Source organism: Polyodon spathula, chromosome 13, assembly GCF_017654505.1.
Source record: "Polyodon spathula isolate WHYD16114869_AA chromosome 13, ASM1765450v1, whole genome shotgun sequence".
NCBI classification, from domain to species: Eukaryota; Metazoa; Chordata; class Actinopteri; order Acipenseriformes; family Polyodontidae; genus Polyodon; species Polyodon spathula.
In genome coordinates this window covers 42,747,867-42,773,834 of record NC_054546.1, presented here as the reverse complement: position 1 = coordinate 42,773,834, position 25,968 = coordinate 42,747,867, and the positions used below count along the sequence as shown (strand labels likewise).

The window sequence follows — 25,968 nt, the reverse complement described above, 5'->3', positions numbered from 1 at the left end:
AAACTCAGCTGGAATGCAGTTCTGAGTTTGGGAGTTTGGCAGTGGCTGCTGTGTAACAGGCTGGTCTCGAGCTAGGGGCAACAAAAGCAAACACGTCTTGCTGTAGAAAAATGCCCCACTTCACAGTGGTGCCGGTGGAAGACAATCGTACTTCGAACTATGACAGTTTGGAGGGCATCAACTGGGTTGATTACAGAGATGCAGGGCCGGGTTCGAGAGACCACAATGACACAGTAAGCTCTGATGGTAAGTCATGAACATTTTTTTTTTTTTTTTTTTTTTTGTGTAACACTTTCCAGAAACTGATTCCCTGTCTGCTGTGATTTATACAGTCCCTTTATTCATCGTGCAGCTGTAGCTGAACATCTTGTTTGGTGAGACTGTTGAGCACTTTTTGCTGTGTTAAAGTTTGAAAAGGGAGCTTTTGTCTGTAAGTGCAATACTTCTGGAGTGCATGGATTTTATCCTATGCTAAATGGAATTGATTTATCAATTCAGTACCATGTAATTGCATAGAGTTATAGCTCTTTTTTTAGTGTTTATTTATATATTTGGTTTAATTAAGAAGAAAACTGTTGCTGTTTTACCCTTCAGTGAAGAAGCTTTCACTGGTGTGTGGGCTGGACTGATGTCTAATAACAGACAATGACAACAGAGTTTTCCTTTCTCATGCAAACAGATGGCAAAGTTCCTCCTAGATCCTGAGAAGAGACAGCCGGAGCCTTTGTTGTGATTGGTCCATGCATACAACTGCAGGACAGGAAGAAAATGGGAGCCAATGTTTCCTTTTAACCACAGTTAAACGCTCCTTTTTCCTTCAGTCTGTATTTCTGGAAGTTTTCAAGTTGAAAATGTAAAGTAAAACAACTTGCCACAGACTAGACATATTCATTTGCAAAGTTTTTATCAGCCATAAAAAAATAGCTGAAGGGCTGGATTACCATTTACCGGTGATAAACACACTTTATCCAGCTTTTAATCTATTGAATTATGTCTTGTTTTTGTTTTGTCCTGCATTAAATTGCTAGCAATGCAGAAAAGTCTTAATTGTGTCACTAAATTAGTTGCAGCATGCTGGTCTATGAATGGGTGCTGTCTGTTGACTGCACTGGGCCCTGTGCCCGGGAACATTCCCATGCTTCAGTAGGGCTGTATTAAATGCTTTTGTCTTGGGTAACTGTCTGCTGGGGTGCTGGTAACAAGACTGGACCACATTCGGTCTTCTAATAAAAGTGCCACCACTGTAGGGATCTCCATCAGAAGTGGTGTGAAGGGTTTTTTTTTTCAGTTCATTGAACACCGGCCTGCAGCTTCTATTTATATATTTATTTGTTTGTTTATTTGTGTGTTGACAGAAGTGACAGACATTCATCAGTTTAGTGGGACGTTTAGAATGCTTTCTTTAATGCTGTCAGCTTCCTGTTTGCTTAAATAAACGCTTTGATGTTTAAACCACCAGGTGAACTTTCTCCATTGACTTTTATTATTGGCTAGTTCTGTCTTTTTAAAGGTTTGTTTTGTTGATTTTTTTTTTTTTTTTTTTTTAAATGTCTTAAGCACCTTCCAGGTTGCACCCTTCTGAAGCTGTGATAATGTGATGTGCAGCACATTGCATGCAGCTGAAGGGGTAGGGGGTGTTGGAGGTAAGGCATATGTCCTATGGCCCTTGTTTAACAGCTTGCTCCCCAAACACTTCATTGGAAGTTACACTAAATTACCTTTTGAGACACCGTTGATTTATCCTGTAGAGTGCAGTGAGGTCCCTCGCACTGCAACACATTGACAACCACAGGAGCCACAGCTCAGAAAGACACACGCATTGAAAGCATGTTCCTTTGATACTGCCTGTGTTTGGAGCATGCTGCAAATAATATTTTCTTGTGCTAGTTTCTTTACCTGATAATAAATAGACGATGATGACTCCATAAAAGTGAAACCTTAACCCTACACAGGGCTGAAAAATAACTGCATGTTAAAGGTTAAAGAAAAAAGCAGGCAGAGCTTTGTGTTTGTGGCCCAGGAAAGCTGTCAGGTCACATGAGTCCTGCAGCAATGAACAGAACTGCAAATAGCTTGCAGAACCATTGGGAATATTAACAAATGCTGATTATTATTGTAGTTAATGTTACAAAACTGTTAAACGAGCGACCTGCGAGACAGTGCTAAAGAGTCGTTTCTGCGGTTCTAGATTTCAACAGGTGCTCTTGGGAGGGAATTAAAGACCAGAGGTTTGAAGAAAATCATTTTTTGTCTAGGCTGAACCGGGTTAAGCAAACTATGATGTGGTACAGGCATAATGTCAAAGAGTATTCCGATAATGTGAATAAGCATGTTGTATTCCAGACTGTTCACCAAACCTTACCCTGACTGCTTTTTATTATTGTTCATTTAAAAAAGTTAATTGACGTTTCTCGTCTGCTGTTCAGTATGTCAGCATTAGTCTGGAAAAGTTTCATTAAAAGCAAACTCTCTTTTTTTTTTTTTTTAAATCCATTAATGTTTGTAAACAGTGGACATGTTCTTGGTTATTAAGACTGAAACAAACACATTACCTGTGCGTGCTTGAGTGGATGTGAAGTGAACTGGTCCTGGACAGCTTGTTGGGGTTCGCTGTAGCGTGAATGAATTGCAATCATGGCAACACTGCATTTATTGGTCCTGTGAAGTTTGTGGCATTTTTTTCTGTTACATTTTGAATTAAAGGATTAAGAATTAATCTCCCCCAAAAAATGTCAAATCAAAGCATGTCTCAAGTAAAATGAAAGATTAACGTTATGGCCCGGGATGCAATCAAACATGAAGCAAGCTTAGCTGAATTAATGGTACTTAGTGCTGTTTAATTCTATCTTTTAAAAGTTAATTTAAAAAAAAAAAAAAAAAAGAAAGAAAGGAAGACCTAACCATTGAAACTCCTAGGCTTTGGAATTTTAAGGAGCCATTTAAAGAAACGTGACATAGTTTCTTATATGTTGTGCTTGTAATTTTGTTTGCGTTTTATTTGATACTGTGGATAATATAATGAATACTAAGAGTTTGCTGTGACCATCAACTTGGACTATTGTATGTGTAATATATATATATATATTTTTTTTTTTATTGATTAAGTTTTGACAAATGCCTTTTTGTTAATTTGATCTACTGGCTGTACAGACAGTGTAGTCCTGTCCAAACGGAAGAACAATATTCCATTTGAACCCATCATGTACCTGCAATTGCATCTTTCAATCCTCTCAAACCCCTGTTGCAAGCTGAAGCACATGCATAGTCATGTTTGCTTCAATGCAAGGAATTTGACTGTTAGTTAGCAAGAAGGGTAATCTTAATGTTTTTCAGTGTGATGAGTTTGGTTTGATGTTAAATGCTGGGGCAGATTCTGCTGTAGGTTGATAAGGATTTCTGGTGGCTGCTTGAAAACCAACTGGAGGGATCGGCCAGTAGTCCACCAAATACAGTTTTGATTCCTTTGAAATCTACAAGAAGATAGTCTGAGCAAATAATGTGTTTATATAAAAAACAAAGCAAAAAAACGGGTGGCGCACTGTGGCACTGAAGGGATATTTACATTCCTTATAGAGGGTCCAGAGATGTGATTGAATACCTACGCTGCTTGATGCCTCATCTCTGTTCTGCTGTGTAGCCTGAAATCTCATTCTGAATATGCTGTGGTGTACTTCAAATGCCAATAACCTAATTTTAATAAAGATGAATTTGAATTTACAGCGTGTGCATATCAATCTCCTAGATAGGCTGCAGTCGTTCAGTGCTCTCAGAGAAACGTGTGCATCACAGCCGCTGTTGTTTCCTGAGCAGATATTGCTTAAGGAAAAGGTAGCACAGACTGTACACGAACGACCATTGCATGTGTTATTAATAGAAACACCGTCCAATTTAATACATTAATGCTCTGCATGTTTTTGGAGATGTAAAAAGGACGATATTTGTTTGAACGGTGGTGGATTTAAATGAAAACTTTGCAAACTAAGCATAGCTTTAACAGGAATGGAAATGCGTTTGGCTTGAATAGCAGCTTGTAAGGGAGTTCATTTTTTAAATATCAAGCCATTTGTGTCCTCCACCAACAAAGTTATGCTTATTATCCAATTGAAATCCCTGTGTTAAATGCACCCTTCCTGTAGCATGCAAAAAAGTGATCCCCTCAGGGCTAGGCTTTTCTTAATGAAAAGCCTGTTTTTATGTCTCATTAAGATACCAGATTTCCAAGTTTCTTTTGCCACTCTTCTGCTGGTTACCTTCCTGCTTGTACTGTGTGACTGTAATGTTATTTGAGTTTGTATAAATTAATTTTATTTTAAATTCTGTTGACGTCAGCTTGGTGGTTTGTTGTCTCAGGTCAGCGGCACACTGTACAGAGTTCTGCTTGTGATGTGACTCGCAGGAAGGAAGCATTTACAACAGCGCAGTGGATTCCGTCTGTGGTAGCTTTTTGTATTCTTTGAGTCTAAAGCCTGCCCCAGTGATACTGAGGTGCTCCCTGGTTTGTCAGTTATTTATAGGGAGAGAACTCCAGAGGAATGTACCGGTGAAGCATCACATTCCAGAGTGTGCTCTGCACTGAACAAGCTATCTTTTCTCTTTGGCTTGGCTTATTATTGAATTCTATACAGTAACCTTTCTGAACGTCGGCTGTGAACTTGAGTATGCATCGGAAGTCAAGAAGAATCCTGGTTCTTTCAGTAGGTCAGGGCAAAACCCTACAACAGAGAGTTGAAAAACGTGACGTATATGATGCTAAGTAATTCTTAACTTCTGTCACGCATGATAGCAGAGAGGCTTGGCAGAATATAATCATTTTTTGACATTCTTTGATCTACCAGCTGGAAATCATTCCTCATGTAGCTGAACTTGTTCAGGCTTGTCATGCAAAGCTGTTGTTTTCTTTTGAGCAGGGCTGGGGGGGGGGGACCACAAAGCGACTTTAATATCCTAGTAAGCGGTAATCCATTTAGGATTTTTTTAATTGGGAGCTGTTAAAAAAACACATTTATCAGAAGGGTACTGCGTTCATAGCATCTAGATTTTATAAAGTATAGGATTACCAATGCTTATGTACGGTACCTATTCCAGTTATAAATAAGACTACAGAACTTTTATTTTATCTCATTTCTTAACGAAACCATTATTTATTATGCGATTCCAATGTCCAGACATCAGGTAATCAAGCCACGTCCACTAGTCCCATGTGTACAGAGTTATTTTGCATTCCCCTGTTTATTTAATGAGTTCGATCTGTGCACACTTTGCATGGGGCTGAAGTCGCTCATATTAGTCTCAAGTGATAAGTGATGCAGGGTTGGCACTGAAGAGGAAAGAGGGCAGCATTGGGCAGAACTATCACTGTTTGTCTTGGAGACCATCAGTGGTCTATTACAGGGATCCCCAAATGTTCTTGGCTTTCACCCCCCCAGTAACATTAAGCATCCTGGCACTGTAGAGAGTATGGAGATGGAGAGAACTCCAGAGGACTGTACAGGCAAAGCATCAGATCCTAGAGCGTGCTCTGCACTGAACAAGGTACCTTTCCTCCTTGGACTGGCTTATTGAATTCTGTACAGTAACCTTTCTGATCATTGCCTGTGAGCTTGATTATGCGTCAGAAGTCAAGAAGAAACCTGGTTCTTTCAGCAGATCAGGGCAACACAGAAATGTGAATAATTAGTTTTTTTATAGGTGATTATGCAACGTTTAAAAAAAAAAAAGCAGTTTTGAAACATTAACGGTGCAAACTTTGGAGGCAAGGTCTAGTTCTACTAGTGCATCCGCATGCATGTAATACCCAGAAATGAAGCTGAATCAGCTTTTTTGATCTGGAGTGGACGTCTGAGAGTTTTGGGAACGGCCTGTGCACATTACTTGTTGCCATGGGAACTGAAAGGTCAACAGCAGTGAGTGGAAAGGAATTTTTTGCAAGCTTCCATTTTTTGTTAAATCTAGTAACCCATACAGATATTTAAATATTAATTATTTAAAATATATTGAATATTTTAAACTAGAAATAAATACTTCAGTTGGATTTAAAGGCTTTTCATTTGGTACTCATTTATATATCTATATACAGAAATTGCTTAATTTGAGAATAAGATAAAATAAACCATATAGTGTACTCTTGGAGGAAGAGGAAGAGGAACTACCCAACGTTTGTCTTTGTGACCTAGTTTCTTACAGTTTCACCTTTTTGCTGTGAAGTTGTGGTTGATTTGAAAACTACCCCCCAATTTAATGCTTTATTAATGTCAGTTTGGCTACACTTTACATTGTGTCTCTAATTACTTTTTATTAATTACTTAGTAACTACATGTGTACTTGTACAAAGTTATATAGTGCCTAAAGATAACCTTAACCCTAACCCTTTTCTGATACATTTGTGTACTTACATGTATTGTGCAAAAAGTAAACCCTGTGCCATCCACTCCAGTAGGATTTCAGTGGGCACCCACAGTCCTCCCCCTGGAGGATCCCTATTGGTCCCAGAACTAACGTAATACTGCTGGATGCCTGATGATGCATGCAGTTATTCGTCAACACAGGACAGCCCCACTGGGACACCATACCCTTTGCAGTAGGGCTTTCTCAAGCTCCAGCTGGAATGTGTACTGAATGAGGGCCACTGTGTGAGAAGAATGGTAAACCAGGTTACTGAAAATGGAAATGTAGTGTACAAAACAGGTGGGTGCATGGCCCTTTTGCGCATAACTTAGCATGCTGGAGCATGGAGCATTAGCATTGCAGTGTCACCAGTGCGACCGAAGTGTGCAGGGTTTGTTGTGAGGGGACTGGGAAAGCAGCTGGCATAGTGTGCTGTGCAGTTATCCTGGTGTGTGTTGGAAACAGCCTAAGTGTTTGTTTTTTTCTCACTGCCGAGATGCACTTGGATAATTAAGGTGTAACCAAAGACATGAGATCTTAGTTAGGAAATGGTACTAAAGAACATGGTAATTTGGATCTTTGTTATTAATTATATGAAATTTGATATTGACCATTTTCATCTTCGTATCCGCTTATACACTGTAATACAGTGGACATGCTTCATTGCAGCCCTGTGTAAATCCAGATTAGTTTGGGTTCTGATACTAGATATTAATAATGAGCTGGTCTTTTATATGGAACAGGTCACAGATGGGTGGTTTACTGTACAATGTAGAAAACCAGATGTAGAATGTGCTGGGAAAAGTTTAAACCAATCACTTTTTAGAACCCTGTGTTGTTGCCTTTCTCTAGTTAACCTGCTTGCACCGTGGCAGCAGTGTTTACACTAAATACAGGACTGAGCAGCACTGTGCTTTTAAAAGCAACTTATAATGTGTGTGTAATTCCTGAAAAACGAATGCGTTTTGCTTCACGCTCCTCAAAGGTTAATGGATTTTGGGATTAAAACCTAACTGATTTATTGTGATTCATAGTACAATGGTAAGTTAAAAATACTTCTTTCAAGGGATGACGAGATCAGTTTAAATAATTGTAACACTTTCCAAGTTAGAACACAGTCTGTTAGAAAGTGATTGGAACTGTGTATTGTGTAAATTAGAATTACCTGATGTTTTTTGTGTGTTTGGTGTTTTTTTCAAATTTGTTCAGACTTCAGGGTTTTGCTAAGTTTTTCGTGTTTTCTGCTGTATACGACACCTCAAAGGAAGCACTGACCTTGCACCTGTAGATACAGTACTGTAGCTCTAACAATGGAGCCAAGTATATTCCTCTAAGGACTCTCTGCAGACAAAGTTTAAAGACCTTGTCATTTGGCTGAGCCTGCGGTACTGTAGAACACAGAGTTGTGAAGAACTGTCACCTTAATATTTTGAAAGAGATAGTACGGTACATTGTGAATGGACTTGCTCCGAACTACTGGGAACATCAAGACTAGTTCATTCAAATAACGACTTCATGGTCTCTTCTTGCTTTTGAGCCACTGAAAGATGTGTAAAAACAGGCTTTGAAAAACAAGAAACTCTCTGGACCACTACAATAAAAGATTTGTCTGGAACGCAAACAGGAGCTGCAGTGTTACTAAAACAAAAGATCTGCCGGTATGCCTTCTAATTGAAAAACTCTGACAGCAGTAATTTAAAGAGCCTGCATGTTAAATTAGGCACACAAGCTCACAGTGTTATACGCTGAAGCACAAATAGCAGATTTTCATCCAGAGCTTATGGTAAGCTTGAATGCAGGAGTTTCGCAACCAAGCATGTGTGTTTTCTGTCTGAATAAATGCAGCGATCTACAATAAAATCATATGAGACTAGTTTTGCTCTGCATTTAAAAGAGTACACATTCTTACAAGAGTGGTATTGCATTCCCTTTGTGCTATGGTACGGAAATATTTATGCCATGCATTGGCTCCAAGTAATTCTTCTATGGTCGTTAAATCCAATTTTAAGATTAAGCTTTTTTTCATGGATATTAATGCAGGTGTGTATTGATGTGATTTGAAATGTAATTTAATAATGCTCGCTGCGGTTTGGTAGGATTGCATGAGACTAATGTGTTTGTGTTGGGGTTACTCAGTCCTAAATAGAAAATGGTCTTGAATGCTGCAGAAAGGATCACGCTAATCTAATTATTAGAGTTAATTGCACTTCCCCATTTTCTTTAAATTTGAAGATATTTTGAATCATTTATACCCCTTTCTGACCCAGACATGGTTAAGATTGCAAGCACCCCTCAACATGCAGGTGCACTGTTTTTACATCCCACCTGCATCAATGTATTTCTGGCACTAATTTCTATTCTGAAATCACAAGCCCTCCAGTACTGTACAGGGCTCTAAGCCAGGATGAGCACAGCCACTGTATTGCCTCCTAGTCTAACCTAAACACAACTCCAGTCAACATTACTGCCTGATTCCAGCCATGTCTCACTGGGTGCCCTGTTTAATAAACTGTGGGAGCTTATGAAAGCCCTGGCCATTGCCAGATTTCGTAAAGCTGTGTAAAGGCTCTTGTGTCAGTACACCTCACTTGCTATTGTACAGTGCCCCGTTATGTTGCTGTATTGAAATAGCTGCTTGTGTTTTCTCTTCCAGGTCACGGCCAACATAAAGAAAATAGCCCTTTTCTGAATAGCGCTGACACGGCAAATGGAAATGACTACTATGACAAGAACTTGGCCTTGTTTGAGGTACCGTGTATTCACACAGTGCCGTTTCTCATGTGCTTTAGATCTAGGGTGATGCAGCTGCTGAATCAAGTGGATCTAAGTGCAGACTGAATCTAACTGAGTGTAATGTGATTTTATTTGTCTTTCAAAAGTAAGTAAAATTGCAGGTTTGTAATTGAGTATTGAAACAGTGGGGTATGAACATCTGTCTCCTGTTTTTTTAGATCAGTTGATAGAATCCAGTGTCCGTAAAGGACTTCTGTTTCAAGTCATTGTCAGGGGAATCTTGGCAGGATGTTGAGGCTCATCCAATTTAAATGTGGCATTTCTTAGCACAGGTTTTTGAGGGTATGGAAATATAAGTCACAGGAGTTCTGCCCTCTGGCTGGGTTGATGAACTGAATTTTGAAGAGGTTATTCCTCATACTGTGAATGTAGGTTATGCTAACCCATACACACACATTTTATGCTTCCATGTAGAGGATATGTTTGTGATGACAGGGATGTAAATGCATAGAAGATTCCTTTTGCATAGCAGTTTGACTCATTCCAGGTTTTACTACAAGCTTGATTAGCCACAGTGTACAGGTCACAAGCTCAGGTGTGTCTTATTAAACTCATAGTAAAACCACTAATAGGTCAAGCTGCTATGCAATGAAAGTCTGTGCTGCATGTAAATGAGCAGGTTTTTCATTCTGTTGTGTGCAGGAGGAGCTGGACATTCGCCCCAAGGTGTCCTCCCTCCTCAACCGGCTGGTCAACTACACCATCATCACCCAGGGAGCCAAGGAGCACGAGGAGGCAGAGAGTGCAGAGGGCTCCAAGAAGATCCCAAAGGTGAGCCTAGCCACTGCACACAGCTGTGGGACAGGGTGGGTAATAACTGGGCACTCGTTCCACTTGCACAGAAGACATCAAGACCTTGTACACCTGCTATACAGCGTGGCCAGAACTCGGTCATCAGGCTATATGATATATTACACCAATTAGGTGTTCTCTGTTAAATCGGGAAACCACAACCTGTTGACTATAAAGAAATAGTGAGTCAGCCAATATTAACAGTTATGCCTACGGTTCCTGATAAGTGTCTGACAAGTGACAAGACAATTGAGACCTGACCTGTCCATGTGTATTTCTGCCCATGTGAAAACCATATCTATCATGACCAGATGCAAATCAGGTCCCAGGGGGAAGTTCAAGAGTGCAGTACAGGGCCATGTCCTGCATCCCACCTTTGTTTCCACTTTGCTGCACAAACAGTAGTTTTGAGTCCTCTGAACTACATAAAAAAATACACAGCTGTCTGCTTACTGTTGGCAATGGAAGCCCTAATTGCTCTCTCTGCCAAAGCCTTAAGCTTCCAAAACAGAAGCCCTGTGCTGCTGTTCTGTTTGAAAACATAGTGCAGACTGACCACACCCAGGAAAGAATATTCCTCCTCTACAGGTTTGAATCCAGTAAAAGCCAGAAGACCTGCCTCTGCTCTGCAGATGGGAGGCTGCTGTGTGTGAACAGCTGTCTGCAGTCACCCATCAAAGCTCTGCAGATGGGGGACTGCTGTGTGTGAACCGCTGTGTCTGCAGTCACCAATCAAAGCTCTGCCTCTGCTCCTGCAGCCCTGCTGCCCTGGCATGCTGCAGAGAGGGGCTGCTGTGACCTTCAGAGTCCTGTTCAGTGCCTTTAATCAATAGCTTTTCCATTCACATGTGCAGAGAAATGTTGCTTTGGTGTATCGCGTGGAACAGCATGTAATATGTGCTGTTTGTTCACAAAACAAGTTGAAATATTTGCTGTTGTGTTCTAATTACAGGCCCTCGGGTAATATATTTAACCGAGAGTACCGGTCTGGCTGTCGGTGAACAGATTGTAAGCAAGTCATGCATGTTTTTAATGGAATAAAATAGGGGTTCTTTGCAGTGTACATACCAACTTCCCTATAGATATATTTCAAAGTCTGTCCGATAGAAACGGATTATCTAATTCACGTCTAAGTAAAAATAAATGGGAGTGTTTAACTTCTTATTTACTTTATTACTGTCAAATTAACATAGAAGAGCCATAAGATGGCGCTGTTTTTTTTTTTTTTTAAATTGTTCCATTTTGTCTTATTATTTTTAATTACAGTATCTCTCTAACAAAAAAAATAAAAATACTGACATTGAATATGTATGTTTCGTTATGGTAACCAATAAGAAAAGGCTTTGGCATTGATAACAAAAGACAAAAAAAAAAAAAAAACACACTTTGGTGTGTTTATACAGAGGTATGGCATGAAAAACACTAAGTGGACGCCCTAACCCACAAACAAGACTTTGGGTGAATAATCAGATTTCAAATACACAAAGTAAACGACGCATTGTTGTAAACGTCCCGAGCTGGTATTTGTCCACGAGTGTGATTCACAGAGTCTGCTGGTTTTTGTTTTGCCCCCAGGCCCCCAGCATGGGCACCCTGATGGGGGTGTACCTGCCATGCCTGCAGAATATCTTCGGGGTGATCCTGTTCCTGCGCATGACCTGGATCGTAGGCACGGCAGGGATCATGCAGTCTCTCCTGATAGTTTTAATATGCTGCTGCTGTGTGAGTAGGACTCTGCATTCAGAAGAGCGCTCTGTCTTCATGCTAAACTCAGCACTTTGCTGTGTGAGTGGGGCTCTGCATTCAGAAGAGCGCTCTGTCTTCATGCTAAACTCAGCACTCTGCTGTGTGAGTGGGGCTCTGCATTCAGAAGAGCGCTCTGTCTTCATGCTAAACTCAGCACTCTGCTGTGTGAGTGGGGCTCTGCATTCAGAAGAGCGCTCTGTCTTCATGCTAAACTCAGCACTCTGCTGTGTGAGTGGGGCTCTGCATTCAGAAGAGCGCTCTGTCTTCATGCTAAACTCAGCACTCTGCTGTGTGAGTGGGGCTCTGCATTCAGAAGAGCGCTCTGTCTTCATGCTAAACTCAGCACTCTGCTGTGTGAGTGGGGCTCTGCATTCAGAAGAGCGCTCTGTCTTCATGCTAAACTCAGCACTCTGCTGTGTGAGTGGGACTCTGCATTCAGAAGAGCGCTCTGTCTTCATGCTAAACTCAGCACTCTGCTGACGACAATGTGGCTGTTGTCTTGTTTGTTTTGTTTCAAGGTGTTAGGGCTCTTGAAGTTACGTGTTGGCTGTCCTGGGCTTCAATCCGAGTTCACTAGTTCTAAGTGATCTTTTGTCTCTGGTACAATAGATACAGTAGTGCAGGTTTCAGAAGATACTGCCCAAACTTATTTTTCTTAAAATAAAAATAAATAAATAAATGCAATGAAAGAACCACTTGGTGATACTTTTAAGTGCATTTTTGCATTTTCCTTCACACAAGATTTATAACTTAAGGATAAGCTAAAGTCTGAATGCATCTAATATTCTTTTTCTTTCTCTTTAGACAATGTTAACAGCCATATCAATGAGTGCCATTGCTACGAATGGTGTGGTTCCAGGTATAGCATCTCAAATTCCATGCAAACATCTTCTGCTATGTTAAGATTGTATCATGTGCCAGTGGTGTAACCCTTATTTAGCACATATATATCTCACTGTCTTTTTTTTTCTTTTTAATTTTCCTCTTTTTGCATATTATAACAATTACTCATTTACAATTGCAATCAGGTGTTCTGAGGCTGTTATGGGAAAGGTTCCTTGAAGTGCAGGTTTATGTCCCTTTATTAAAATGCAAGCCTGAGTTGTGTTTTGTCTTGCAGCTGGAGGTGCCTATTTCATGATCTCCAGGTCGCTGGGCCCTGAGTTTGGGGGCGCAGTGGGCCTGTGTTTTTACTTGGGGACCACCTTCGCAGCAGCCATGTATATTCTGGGTGCAGTTGAAATATTACTAGTAAGTAATGCAGGGGATAGAGTTAGGCTTAGAGTTAGTTATGCTTAGGGTTAGGGAAAGAGTTGGTTATAGTAAAGGATAGGGTTAGAGTTAGTTAGTTAGTTAGTTATGGTAAGGGAAAGGGTTAGAGTTAGTTATGGTAAGGTTAAATGGCAAAGGGGAATTACGTAGGTGATTCAGAACAAACATGTCATGATTTAATTGTTGACTTTCCAAGAAAAAAAGATCATGCACAGAGTACTACATCGTCTTGCAAGAAAAAGTATGTATGGTGAAGTTTATTTCAAACAGCTAGCAAAGTGTGTTTTAGTGCTGCCGGGCAGGAAAAGGGCAGATTATTCCAGTACCTGTTCATCGCTTCTGTACGCCTCCTTAGACATTCCTCCAGTCATGGCTTTGACCTCCAGTTTGATTTGTTTTTGCTCAGAAATACATCGTTCCCGAGGCAGCAATATTCCACAGCAGCGACGTGAACGACATGGACAGTGCCATGCTGAACAATATGAGAGTCTATGGGACCCTTTTCCTCAGCTTCATGGCTCTGGTTGTCTTTGTGGGGGTGAAATATGTCAACAAGTTCGCCTCTCTCTTCTTGGCTTGCGTGATAATATCCATTTTGTCAATATATGCTGGGGCAGTCAAATCCATTTTTCTCCCTCTGGAGTTTCCGTAAGTGTGCGTGCGTAGTCATATCTTTAAAGTTAAGTCACATACTGTACAGCATTGAAGTAATGATTAAGACCCTTCCCTGTAGACATACTGTAACGACATGTATCCTGACACGCCTCTTCAATGATCACTGCTGTTAAACATTATTTTGTTAAACAATGGTAAAAGCATAGAAAGGTTGCAGTCCCTGATAATGAAATCTTAATTAATGTTTATTGTTACAAAGGGCTAAACCAATGTCTTGAAGTGGTGCATTGTATGTTTTGCGGCTGTGGTTCGGAGAGTCACCTCCTGGCTCGTATGCTTGTATGTTTTTTCAATCAGGATCTGCATGTTGGGCAACAGGACGCTCTCTAGAGACTTGTTTGACGTCTGTGCAAAGACGGTGGTGGAAAACAACGTGACTGTCGCAAGCAAGCTGTGGGAGAATTTCTGCAGCACTGCAAACATGACGGTGGAAACATGTGATGAATATTTCGCACACAACAATGTCACTGAAATACAGGGGATCCCCGGTCTGGCCAGTGGTATCATAAGAGGTACTGCGTGGAAATGAGGCTTTAGAACTGTCCTGTACATTTACAAAGATATGCCTGGTGAGACCAGTGTAGTACTTGGAGTTGGCTACATGGGGTTAGTGTTGTAGTTCAGACTCACTCCAGTGGTCTAGCACCCATCAGATCAACAGCAGTATAGTATCTATAGCATTGCATTTGCAAACTGCATATCCTGAATTGATATAAAACTAACAACCGAAAAGATTCCAAACATTGTTTTTCAACAATTTTCAACCAAAAATGCCCCATCCTTTATCGATCTTTGAAGTGTATAAATGCATGTGGTGTTTTCAAGAAGGCACAGATCCATTATAATTTGCGGGGATTGATTCTTTCAGGCAACCTGTGGGCCAGCTACATGGAGAAAGGTGAGATCTTGGAGAAGCCTGGCTTGCCCTCCGCAGATGTGCACGGATCTCTGAGTAACCTGTACCTGTATGTGTCCTCTGACATCGCCACCTCCTTCACTGTGCTCGTGGGCATCTTCTTCCCCTCCGTGACCGGTGAGCTGGGCAGGGGATCTCATTATACACTGCAAACCTGTATGCGGGTCTAAAAGTGCACTGCACTCCAGTATCACCGGACAGACCGCTAAACGAATCCTCTCCAATAGCACCGGACAGACCGCTAAACAAATCGATACAGTATCACTGGACAGACCACTAAACGAATCGATACAGTATCACTGGACAGACCACTAAACAAATCGATACAGTATCACTGGACAGACCACTAAACGAATCGATACAGTATCACTGGACAGACCACTAAACGAATCCTCTCCAATAGCACCGGACAGACCGCTAAACAAATCGATACAGTATCACTGGACAGACCACTAAACGAATCGATACAGTATCACTGGACAGACCACTAAACAAATCGATACAGTATCACTGGACAGACCACTAAACGAATCGATACAGTATCACTGGACAGACCACTAAACGAATCGATACAGTATCACTGGACAGACCACTAAACGAATCCTCTCCAATAGCACCGGACAGACCGCTAAACGAATCGATACACTATCACTGGACAGACCGCTAAACGAATCGATACACTATCACTGGACAGACCACTAAACGAATCCTCTCCAATAGCACCGGACAGACCGCTAAACGAATCAATAAAGCTATGGTATATCTTTGTACAGTTTTGTTTCAGACACAGAAATTTAATTGACATGTAATCATCATAGGGCAGTGATAAAGGCACTTGAGAGTTATAATCTTAAAGAAATGTGGCACAGAAATGTGGAGCTGGGCACTGTCAATCACTGTTGGATAATTCCGAGTGCAAATAGAGCTGAAATATTTAAGTGGAGGCTTTCCTGGATGTTGTATTAAAAAAATAAATAAAAAAAGTTTGTATATCTCTGTCGACTAGTTCTTTGACAGCAAATTCCAATCTTTATTTTCTGACGCAAGAAATATTCTTTAATTGAAACCATTGTTTAATTGACAGAGTTGGGCTTGTATGTACAGTGAAGTGCTTTTAAAGAATCTTCTTGCCTTGCTCAGGAATTATGGCTGGTTCCAATAGATCCGGAGATCTCAAAGACGCACAGAAATCCATCCCTGTTGGGACAATCCTGGCTATCATCACAACATCACTAGTTTGTATCCTTTCGTGGCATGAAGGCGACCAGATTGTCTGTTGCTACCGTCCCCTGTGACACAAACATTTCCTGTTCTGTAGGTCAAAGCATTTCCGCTGGTATCTAATTAACTTAATTGCTACAAAATGGAGATACATAACACTTGGGAAAACAGGTACATCCTGTCTAAAATCTTGTTGCCAGTGTGTTGTGGACAGCTGCTGCTTTAGCATGCAGAAGCTGAGGCCTTTACTTTGGATAAGACAACGGTATAGTTTAGATACTGTGTGTTGAGCTTGTAAGTAAAACTCAAACTTCTACCAGACTAGCATTTCAACCACTGTTACTAGAATTTTTTGTTTTGGTATTCTGTAATCTTTTAATATTAATCTACCACAAGATTTGCCACTTAGCCATACATGATATTGATATTGCTAAGGATAAGTTACTTGTACATATAAGCTCTGAAATGCGATATGTATATTTTCTAGTGTTTTATTTTGATGTGAAATGTGATTAATCCATGCAGTGCAGTTTCTCACGGCATGTGTGTTTTGAATTCCTTGACCGCACAACTCAGACTTCAGTTCTGTGGTGTTGTTCGGAGCTTGCCTTGAAGGGGTGGTCCTACGAGATAAGTAAGTGCGTTAGTAAAAGTTTCCTCTGGTCTGGGGGGTATCTTCTGTTCCTGTTCTCAAGAGCAGTTTCATCTGCTCAGTACTTGAACACTGTCGTTTCAGAAGTGCTTCATCTCAATCCAGCCAGGCTCGATTTGAGAGTGGGATGTAGTCCAGGCACTGTTGTCTTTTAAAACAGGTTTGACTGTATCCTAAGCAAACACTGTTACGTGTTTTGGAGAAAGTTTTTCATCTGTAACATCAGTCACTCCAGCTTCAAAAATGTACATTATAAATATCATATGGGAGATATTGAAATTGGAGAAGGAATCTATGAAAAAGACCTAGGAGTTTTTGTTGACTCAGAAATGTCTTCATCTAGACAATGTGGGGAAGCTATAAAAAAGGCTAACAAGATGCTCGGATACATTGTGAAAAGTGTTGAATTTAAATCAAGGGAAGTAATGTTAAAACTGTACAATGCACTAGTAAGACCTCATCTTGAATATTGTGTGCAGTTCTGGTCACCTCGCTATAAAAAAGATATTGCTGCTCTAGAAAGAGTGCAAAGAAGAGCGACCAGAATTATTCCGGGCTTAAAAGGCATGTCATATGTAGACAGGCTAAAAGAATTGAATCTGTTCAGTCTTGAACAAAGAAGACTACGTGGCGACCTAATTCAAGCATTCAAAATTCTAAAAGGTATTGACAGTGTCGACCCAAGGGACTTTTTCAGCCTGAAAAAAGAAACAAGAACCAGGGGTCACAAATGGAGTTTAGAAAAAGGGGCATTCAGAACAGAAAATAGGAGACACTTTTTTACACAGAGAATTGTGAGGGTCTGGAATCAACTCCCCAGTAATGCTGTTGAAGCTGACACCCTGGGATCCTTCAAGAAGCTGCTTGATGAGATTTTGGGATCAATAAGCTACTAACAACCAAACGAGCAAGATGGGCCGAATGGCCTCCTCTCGTTTGTAAACTTTCTTATGTTCTTATGTTCAGTATTGATCTCTGACGTGAAGGGAAGTGGAATCTGATATTTATTTTGCGGTTATAGTTGGCAGTCTGTGCTTGTCATGGTTGTAGGACAGGCAGGTAACTGTAACCCAGTGGTCAGGATTGAGGGGCGAGGTCTCGCAAAGCTGTGAGGGGAGGCAGACTAACTAGGATGCAGACTAACTTGAGCATTGAGTACACAAAATCAAAAAGTGTAATACATTAAAACTTTTTTTTTTTTTTTTTTAAATCATAAAATAAGTACAAACCAATAAAAAATAATGTGAGATGTCTTTATGTGCACATCCCCAACCTGGCTGCTGCTCCCCTCCCCTCAGATTCGGGGATGCTGTGAAGAAGACCCTGGTGGTGGGAACACTGTCCTGGCCCTCCCCCTGGGTCATTGTCATTGGCTCCTTCTTCTCCACCTGCGGGGCCGGCCTGCAGAGCCTGACCGGGGCGCCTCGGCTCCTGCAGGCCATCTCCAAGGACAACATCATCCCCTTCCTGCGGGTTCGTACCACCCCTCCCGTTGCCCTCTGCAAATGAATAGACTGTTCTGACCTGCCCTGCCCTGGCCGCTCTGTGCTGGCTCGGAACTCTATAGTAATAGACCATCCAGCACCAGGTTGCTGCTGTTTGGTGGCAGTAGTTGTTTTTGGGTGTTTTTATTTGTTTTAGTTCCTCTTTTGTTACTGAGCGTTTAATGAATCCACCTGTGGACTTTATGCCAGAACACATTTATATTTTGATACCCCCCCCAGTTGTTGTTGTTTTTAAATACTGCTGTACAGTATTTAAAAATGTGTTAATGTTAATGTGTTATGTTTACACTTGTTTGAACTTGGCTTCTGTTTTTATAGCAGTGTGAGATGGGTGCACTTTAGACCTCATTTTAATACATTTGCTTTGTTTGTTTGTTTGTTGGACAGGTGTTTGGTCATGGGAAGGCCAATGGGGAGCCGACCTGGGCGCTGCTCTTGACCGGCCTCATCGCCGAGCTCGGGATCCTCATCGCTTCCCTAGACATGGTGGCTCCTATTCTCTCCATGTGAGCAGCCCACACTGTTTCAGAAATATGTGCACGTCAAACAGAATTGGCAATAGGTCTTGCTTTTCAGGATCTGATAACCCAGGATTTGTTCAGACCCGAGATTCTTGCAGGGTTTACGAATGTATTAATGATTTGCCATCACACTGTAATTGGCATGGTTTTGATTGGTGGGCCCGTTTCCGCTCTGTTTGTTTGTGTATTACTACACCCCTTAAACTACCTTGAGGCATGTGTAAACTGGATTACCAGGTGCACTACTTGATAACAGGCTTAATTAAATATATTCATTTAACCATGGATGGTAAATACAGTTAATGGTCATCTAGGCCTAAACATGAATGAACAAAGTAACCCCCTACTAGCTACACTGCCATCTGCTCTACATGTAAACACATTACCATAGTACACAAATGCATTCAGCAATGCAATAATAATAATAATAATAATAGTGGATCAGAGCCAAGCCTGACTGACCCACCCTCTGCTGTTTAGAAAGAAGAATTTGTGTTTGTTTGAATCCTCTCTTCAGGTTCTTCCTGATGTGCTATCTTTTTGTTAACTTGGCGTGTGCTGTGCAGACTCTGCTGAGAACCCCCAACTGGAGACCCCGGTTCAAATACTACCACTGGTAAGAAGAGAAGTGCATGCTGTACCCTAGAGAAATGGCCAGTCCTTCTTGCTTAATCAGCTGGAATTACCATGTGACTTTCTGCAACAGTGACTTTGTCGAGGCTGGTACTGCATTGATTGTCAAGTTGCAGAAGTCTGTTTTCTTTCACGTACAATAAAAGGAATATGAAAGTCAAATATGACAATGTATTGTTTGTGGGCTTTCCTGGCGTGTGAGCAATGCAGCCCATGGTCTGAACCATCACATGCCCTCCTGTTGTGTCCAAGCCCATGTGAAGCTGCACGATGGTTCTGAACGAGGTGCTGTGCTTCCTCCCTCAGGGCTCTGTCCTTCCTGGGGATGAGCCTCTGTCTGGCACTCATGTTCATCTCGTCCTGGTACTACGCATTAGTGGCAATGGTGATCGCTGGCATGATCTACAAGTACATTGAATACCAGGGGTAGGTCTGGATTTATTATTATTATTATTATTGTTGTTTTTATTTTTATAAACCAGCATAATCCTTTTTTCCCCCCAGAGCGGAGAAGGAATGGGGTGATGGTATCAGAGGCTTGTCTTTAAGTGCAGCCCGCTATGCCTTGCTGAGATTGGAAGATGGCCCTCCTCATACAAAGAACTGGAGGCAAGTAACTGGCCAGTGCAGGGGGTTTGTCCCTGAATGTATATCAATGCTGTTGTTGCTGCCTGACTTGCATGGGGATTGACATTTCCTGTGCACACTGGAAAACAATGCAGTTTAAGTTTAACACTAAAAGTACTTCTTGTAGATGTTATGGTGTATTTTAAAGGGGGATTGATGTATGTTTTAGGTATCGAAGAGAAGCAGCAGCTGAACCGCTCTACAAGAATTCTAGAATGCAGTGAATGTGAGAGTGTTGGGTCAAGCCATGCTTGTGTGTTTTGACAGGCCCCAGCTGCTTGTGCTGCTGAAGTTAGATGAGGACCTGCATGTAAAATACCCCCGACTGCTGACGTTTGCATCCCAGCTGAAAGCCGGGAAAGGCCTCACAATTGTGGGATCAGTGATCCAAGGCAATTACCTGGAGACCTTTGGAGAGGCGCAGGCTTCAGAACAGGTAGCGACAGTCTGAGTTTGCTTTTTCTGATAAACTTTCAGAAAGTGCTGTTGTTTTTAGATTTTTTACAATCACGTAACTTTTGTAAAGTTGTGAATTTTTCCAAATTGTTAAACATATGTCCTGTACAGTAGATGTGTTTAATATTACCTTCAGTTGTTTGTTAGGCCATTAAGAACATGATGGAGATTGAAAAGGTGAAAGGCTTTTGTCAAGTGATCGTAGCCAATAAGGTGCGTGACGGGATCGCTCATTTGATTCAGTCCTGTGGACTGGGCGGCATGAAACACAACACAGTGGTGATGGGCTGGCCCTACGGATGGAGGCAGAGCGAGGACCCACGAGCCTGGAAAACATTCATCAGTAAGATGTTAACTTCACTAGCAATAGTATTTCTGCCACCTTCATGAGCCAATTTTAGTACAGCAAACGTTCTTTCCCTGGTAGACGCTAGCTGGGTTTGGGTTTTCGCTGTGTTAGAGGAAACCCTGTCCATGCGTATCCCTTATCTATCAGCCAGCAAGGTCTGCTTCACACAGATTTTTGGTTTGTATGTGCACTTAGATCTTTAACTTCCCCTTCTTGAAAAAAAAAACAGCAATACATTAGTTTACATCGATAATGACCATGCCACCATGCTAGGTGTTGTGCCTCATGTTTAGAGTTCAGTTTGTCCCTGCTCGTGGGACAGTTTTACAGTATTTTGTTGCAGTAGGGAACAGCTCTGTGCTGTTTTATTTTAGCAGGTTGCATCAACACATAAACTCCTAAAGCATACTTTAGGGCAGTAAATCCTAATAGCCACATAGCCATCAACAGAAAGACCTAAAGATTTTTATAAATAAACTGAGCAAATGGTTGAATAGTAGAAACACCTGTTTTTAACCAACATCCAACAAAAAGACCCTGCTTTCAATATCTGGGAAGCATATCATGTCTCTTCAAGGCGTCATTCATCAGTTCATGCCCTGCTTTGTTTTTCTCCACAGACACAATTCGTTGCACTACGGCAGCTCACTTGGCTTTGATGGTGCCGAAGAACGTCTCCTTCTACCCGAGCAACCATGAGCGCTTCACTGAGGGCCACATGGACGTGTGGTGGATCGTGCACGACGGGGGCATGCTAATGCTGCTGCCATTCCTGCTGAAACAGCACAAGGTGGGTCCTGAGCTGCAGCTGAAAATCAGGAACTATGTGCAGCATTCAAAAGATTTCTAGTCCTCTGATGATGGGAATATGTGGCGATACTGTATTCCCACAGATAAAAGTAAAACTCGACAGATCTCCTTAATACTGTCCAGAATCAGTACAGTATGTAATGTGTACAGTATATCGTATTTAGTCCTCAAAGGTTGCATGACAAGCCCTTTGGATCTGTACGTTGCACCCCCAATTGCAGTGTGGTTTCTTTTGTTTGGTTTTTTTGTGTGTTTTGTAGGTGTGGAGAAAATGTAAGATGCGTATTTTCACTGTCGCGCAAATGGATGACAACAGCATTCAGATGAAAAAGGATCTTGCCACGTTCCTCTACCAACTCCGAATAGAGGCGCAGGTCGAGGTGGTGGAGATGGTAAGGAAGCATTTGAAGGGAGGGAGGGAAGGGTAATCTTCCTGCACAGGTACACAGTGTTAAAATAATAACAAGAGCAGTGTTCTTTGTCTTTCAGTTGAATTTGTGATCTGATTTTTTTTTTTTTCCCCTGCTCTAGCACAACAGTGATATCTCAGCGTACACGTACGAACGGACCCTGATGATGGAACAGAGGTCCCAGATGTTACAGCAGATGCGCTTATCCAATGCAGAGAGGGACAGAGAGGTACCCTTTTTCTCTGACTTACTAAGGCCTTGGAATCGTACTCTGCTAAACTGGTAGCATTTCTTTTACTTGGTGCTTGAATAGCTGCTAAACTTCATCCCTAGTTAAAACCAACACCCCCTTGTAATGTGATATTGTTTTCCTTTAATTTGAAATGGGGTTAGCGGTGCTGAATAGCTGCACTGCTGGGAGCCTGCCCACTCACGGAGCTCTTCCTGGGGTTAGCAGTGTTGAATAGCTGCCCACTCACACAGCTGTAACTGTGGCTGTCCCTGCAGGCTCAGCTGGTGAAGGACCGGCACTCTTTGGTCCGCATGGGGAGTCTGTACTCCGATGAAGAGGAGGAGGTGGTGGAGAGCGTTCCTGAGAAGATTCAGATGACCTGGACAAAGGACAAGTACGATGCCGAGAGGAGGAACAGGCACAGCGCCCCGCAGAACTTCCGAGAACTGATCAGTATTAAACCGTGAGTGCAAAGACTTTCGCAAATTACACTGACTGAAGAACAGAAGTCTGTGCTGGACAACTACTGCAATACAAGGTCCCTGGTACTGTGAATCCGTTTGTCAAACAGTTGCATCTTTTTATTCTTTCAAAGTTTCTCACTTGGACAGCCAAGAGAGTATTCTTTCTTTTATCTACTCTGTGGTCACTGAGGTCAGTGTTAATAAACCCAGACGTTTCCTCTGACCAGAGGTAAAGCAAACATTCCGTTGAGATTACATTCTAGAATACAGTGATCTTTGTGCATGTTGTTTCCTTCTGTATCAGTCGAGACTTGTTTGTAAGTTTCTGCTTGTTTAGTAAACGGCTCTAGCATGTTTTATGTGGTGAGGGCCTGTGCTGCAATATGTCTTTCTCTTCACACAGTAATTATTTTCTTTCCTCTGTATGCGTTCACGCTGGAAGAGGAGTGGGAAAACCTGTAAGTTTCTGTGCAGGACTTTTTTCTTTTTCCTTTTCTCAGCTGCTCTTTTCGAAAGTACACGTGTAATTTATCCAGTCTGAGACACTGCTTGTGATCTGCAGGGACCAGTCGAACGTGCGCAGGATGCACACAGCGGTGAAGCTCAACGAAGTGATAGTCAATAGATCCCACGATGCCAAACTGGTGCTGCTCAACATGCCCGGGCCGCCAAGGAACTCGGATGGAGATGAAAACTGTATCCTTGACGAATTGTCAGGGCTATGATGCAAGCTTTCACCTGTACTGAATTTATTTCTACACGATAATCTGGTTAAATATTGCACCTAAACCAGATTTTTTTTAATAATATTTTTTAATAATATATATATATATAAAATATGCTAACACAGATTTTTTTTTTTTTTTTTTAAGTCTCCGCCAATTATTATTTTTATTATTTTCTCCCCAGTTTAGTAGTGTCCAATTATTTTTGGGATCGGCTCACCACTACCACCCATGCGCTGACTCGGGAGGATTGAAGATGAACACATGCTGTCCTCTGAAGCGTGTGCCGTCAGCCGTCCGCATCTTTACACACTGCAGACTCACCATGCAGCCACCCAGAGCTACAGCGTCGGAGGACAACGCAGCTCTGGGCAACTTACAGGCAAGCTCGCAGGCGCCCGGCCAGACTGGTGCGCCGTGAGCTGAGGACACCCTGGCTGACCTAGCTCTCCTTCCCCGGGCAGCGCTCGGCCAATTTGGTCAAGTACAGATCAGATTGTCTGGCTTCTTTTCCGCAACATGGTTAATCTGCCCCCTCCTTCCCTGATATCAACTGTGTGTGCAGATTTTGCTATAAGGGGAGAATGTGAAATAGCCTGAACAGTCTAAAAACACACAGGAGTTTATGTGAGACAGTTTCTGTAGAAGTCAACGAGCAGGAAAAGTGGAAGTGGAACATTTCCCAGGCTAGGCCAGCCCCTTTGTTGCACCACGCAGGGCAGATGTGCGTAGGAGTTGAAGCTTGCAGATTTAAAGTCGTTAAAGGAACATTTACCCTGCCTTTTACTGGGAACTCATGGCAACATAAATAAAATAGTTACAATATGTCTAAATAAGGATCTTTGAATTGAAGAGAGTCCAGACAAGATTCATTCCACTGGAGCTAAATTTTAAAAATACACTTGGAGCTTACAGTGCTGAATCAACAGATACACACCAGGGATAACATTAAACATGCACAGACTTTCATCTAATAACAAAACATTCTTCACACAAGTATATTTGAAAATAAGTATTAAGGAAAGTCATGCTATATTGAAAATGGAAATTAAGTAGTTAAAAACTCTTCTGCATTGATGCACAGTGGCATTCTTTATTCCCTGAACCCAAGCTTTTATACTTGTTTTCTCATCGAGAAATGTTAATGTTCTGTCAGAAGTGTTAAATCTGTTTTAACTTGATTGATTCTGACTCTAAAGCCATTCTTTCAGCTGTTGGAATTTTCTTCCATTTAGTATTACTGTCCAATGCAGTGGCCATTACCTGCTAGGTCACAGACTCGAGCCGAATATCCATTTTATATTGGTATTTTTTTTTGTGTGTGTTGAAATTTGTTTTAGACTGGATCTTGATTTTGTGATGTTTAAATCTAGTGGGATAATGAGATGTACAGGTCACACAGTGAGTCAGCTAGTGGCAGAGGTAGGATTTGAACCGTTGACCTTTTGGTTACAAGCCCCTGGAATTTAACTACTGGACCACACTGCCTCCTATAAATTGTTGAGATTGAATGATGCACAGTGGCATTCTTTATTCCCTGAACCTGGTCCAGCGTTCTCCTTGATTCTTCCGCACAGATATGGAATTCCTGGAGGTGTTGACAGAGGGTCTGGAGCGAGTGCTGCTGGTGCGAGGAGGGGGCAGAGAAGTCATCACCATCTACTCCTGAAACACCAGCATTATTATTACACACACCCCAGGCTGGGAGACCCACTGCACTTTTTTTTTGCCAGTAGAATTGAAGACATTCCAAATTAGGACAGAAAAAAAGGAGAAATTTAACAAACTTTTTTTTTAAATTTGCCAATACATTAGAAGTGTGATTGGTCAAGCTCATAGCTTTCTTTGAATGACTTTATTGCCTCTATTCTATCCTGAGTACAGAATACATATCCTTAGATCGACTGTTGAGAAGAATGGTCATCTCTGGCAGATTTCAAGATGTAGCAGCTGAAACTGAAGATATTGTTGGTGGGAAGGAGTTGCAGTACAGAGCTGTGTAATGTGATTAAGGGAGTGCTTTTATATTTATGCACAGCTAAAACACTGCAGACCAGAACGAGTCCCATCAAGTGTTTCCAAGATCGACACTAACTTTACGTGAGTCCCCTCATGGCAGTACATGTTTCTTATACTGCTGAATGTCACTTTTCTTGGTATGGGTTTGTTTTTAACAGTTTTATTAGAAAAGACCATTTATGTTTTCATAGTAATCATGGTTTATTATGCTAGCCGAGAAGCTAAACTGTTAAGGTGGGGTTTGCCGTCTTTCTGCAAGCTACAAAAAAATCTGATTTTATTATTTATTTGCTAAAAACTCCCAAAACAAAGTTGGATAAAATACCAGTTGTCTTGGTAATGAGCAGAGATGATCTGGTGTGTTTGTTTTTCAGTAGGGGTGAGTGAGTGTTTGGACAGCATTTCCAGGTAATGCTTGGTTTAGTCAGTATGTGGCTTCTGTAGAGTATAATGGTGGATTGTCCATTCAGCCAAGGTAGAACTGAAATCTGCTTTTGTATCTACAGCTTTTAATTCTAGAATTCATTGAGTTACATTATTGTTGACTTGGATAGGCTTATACTTTAAATTGCACCAAATATAGAAAAACAAGCAGATTCTTTTTACCCAATAAAGCATTATAGACAATTTTGTCTTTCTTTCCTCTCAAAACCAATTTGTTTTATATACAGTACAAGGAAAGTTTATTGAATACATCTCCAATATTGAAGCAACAACAGACCAATGAAATGACCAATGGCACTTTTTGGAAGTAACATTCCAAACG

The 25,968-nt window shown here is 41.4% G+C and overlaps 1 protein-coding gene across 4 annotated transcripts; it reads left to right on the top strand.

Annotated features, from left to right (window-relative positions):
* LOC121326188 (solute carrier family 12 member 4-like) lies at positions 1-25,829 on the top strand. 4 transcript variants are annotated; one of them, XM_041269385.1, is made up of 24 exons: positions 4-246; positions 9,038-9,132; positions 9,820-9,948; positions 11,545-11,691; positions 12,520-12,574; positions 12,836-12,966; positions 13,394-13,635; positions 13,960-14,174; positions 14,531-14,695; positions 15,719-15,817; positions 16,376-16,433; positions 17,750-17,924; positions 18,344-18,462; positions 18,995-19,093; positions 19,417-19,536; positions 19,615-19,719; positions 20,005-20,173; positions 20,341-20,536; positions 21,163-21,332; positions 21,613-21,744; positions 21,884-21,991; positions 22,270-22,457; positions 23,021-23,154; positions 24,761-25,829. In XM_041269385.1, the coding sequence occupies exons 1-24, from the start codon at positions 111-113 to the stop codon at positions 24,850-24,852; spliced, it is 3,279 nt and encodes a 1,092-aa protein (XP_041125319.1). In that variant the 5' UTR covers positions 4-110; the 3' UTR covers positions 24,853-25,829. The 4 variants fall into 4 exon arrangements, with proteins under 4 accessions (XP_041125322.1, XP_041125319.1, XP_041125321.1 ...); XM_041269386.1 differs by lacking the exon at positions 4-246 and adding an exon at positions 6,529-6,684; XM_041269388.1 differs by lacking the exon at positions 24,761-25,829 and having other exon boundaries at positions 1-246; positions 22,959-23,046.
* Positions 25,830-25,968: the final 139 nt, after the last annotated feature.

Bases quoted from the DNA above. Each gene is read 5' to 3' on its own strand.
- LOC121326188 (XM_041269385.1), top strand. From the start codon at position 111: ATGCCCCACTTCACAGTGGTGCCGGTGGAAGACAATCGTACTTCGAAC. The intron at 9,949-11,544 runs GTGAGCCTAGCC...TTTTGCCCCCAG, and splicing joins GCTCCAAGAAGATCCCAAAG to GCCCCCAGCATGGGCACCCT. The intron at 20,537-21,162 runs GTAAGATGTTAA...TTTTCTCCACAG, and splicing joins AGCCTGGAAAACATTCATCA to ACACAATTCGTTGCACTACG.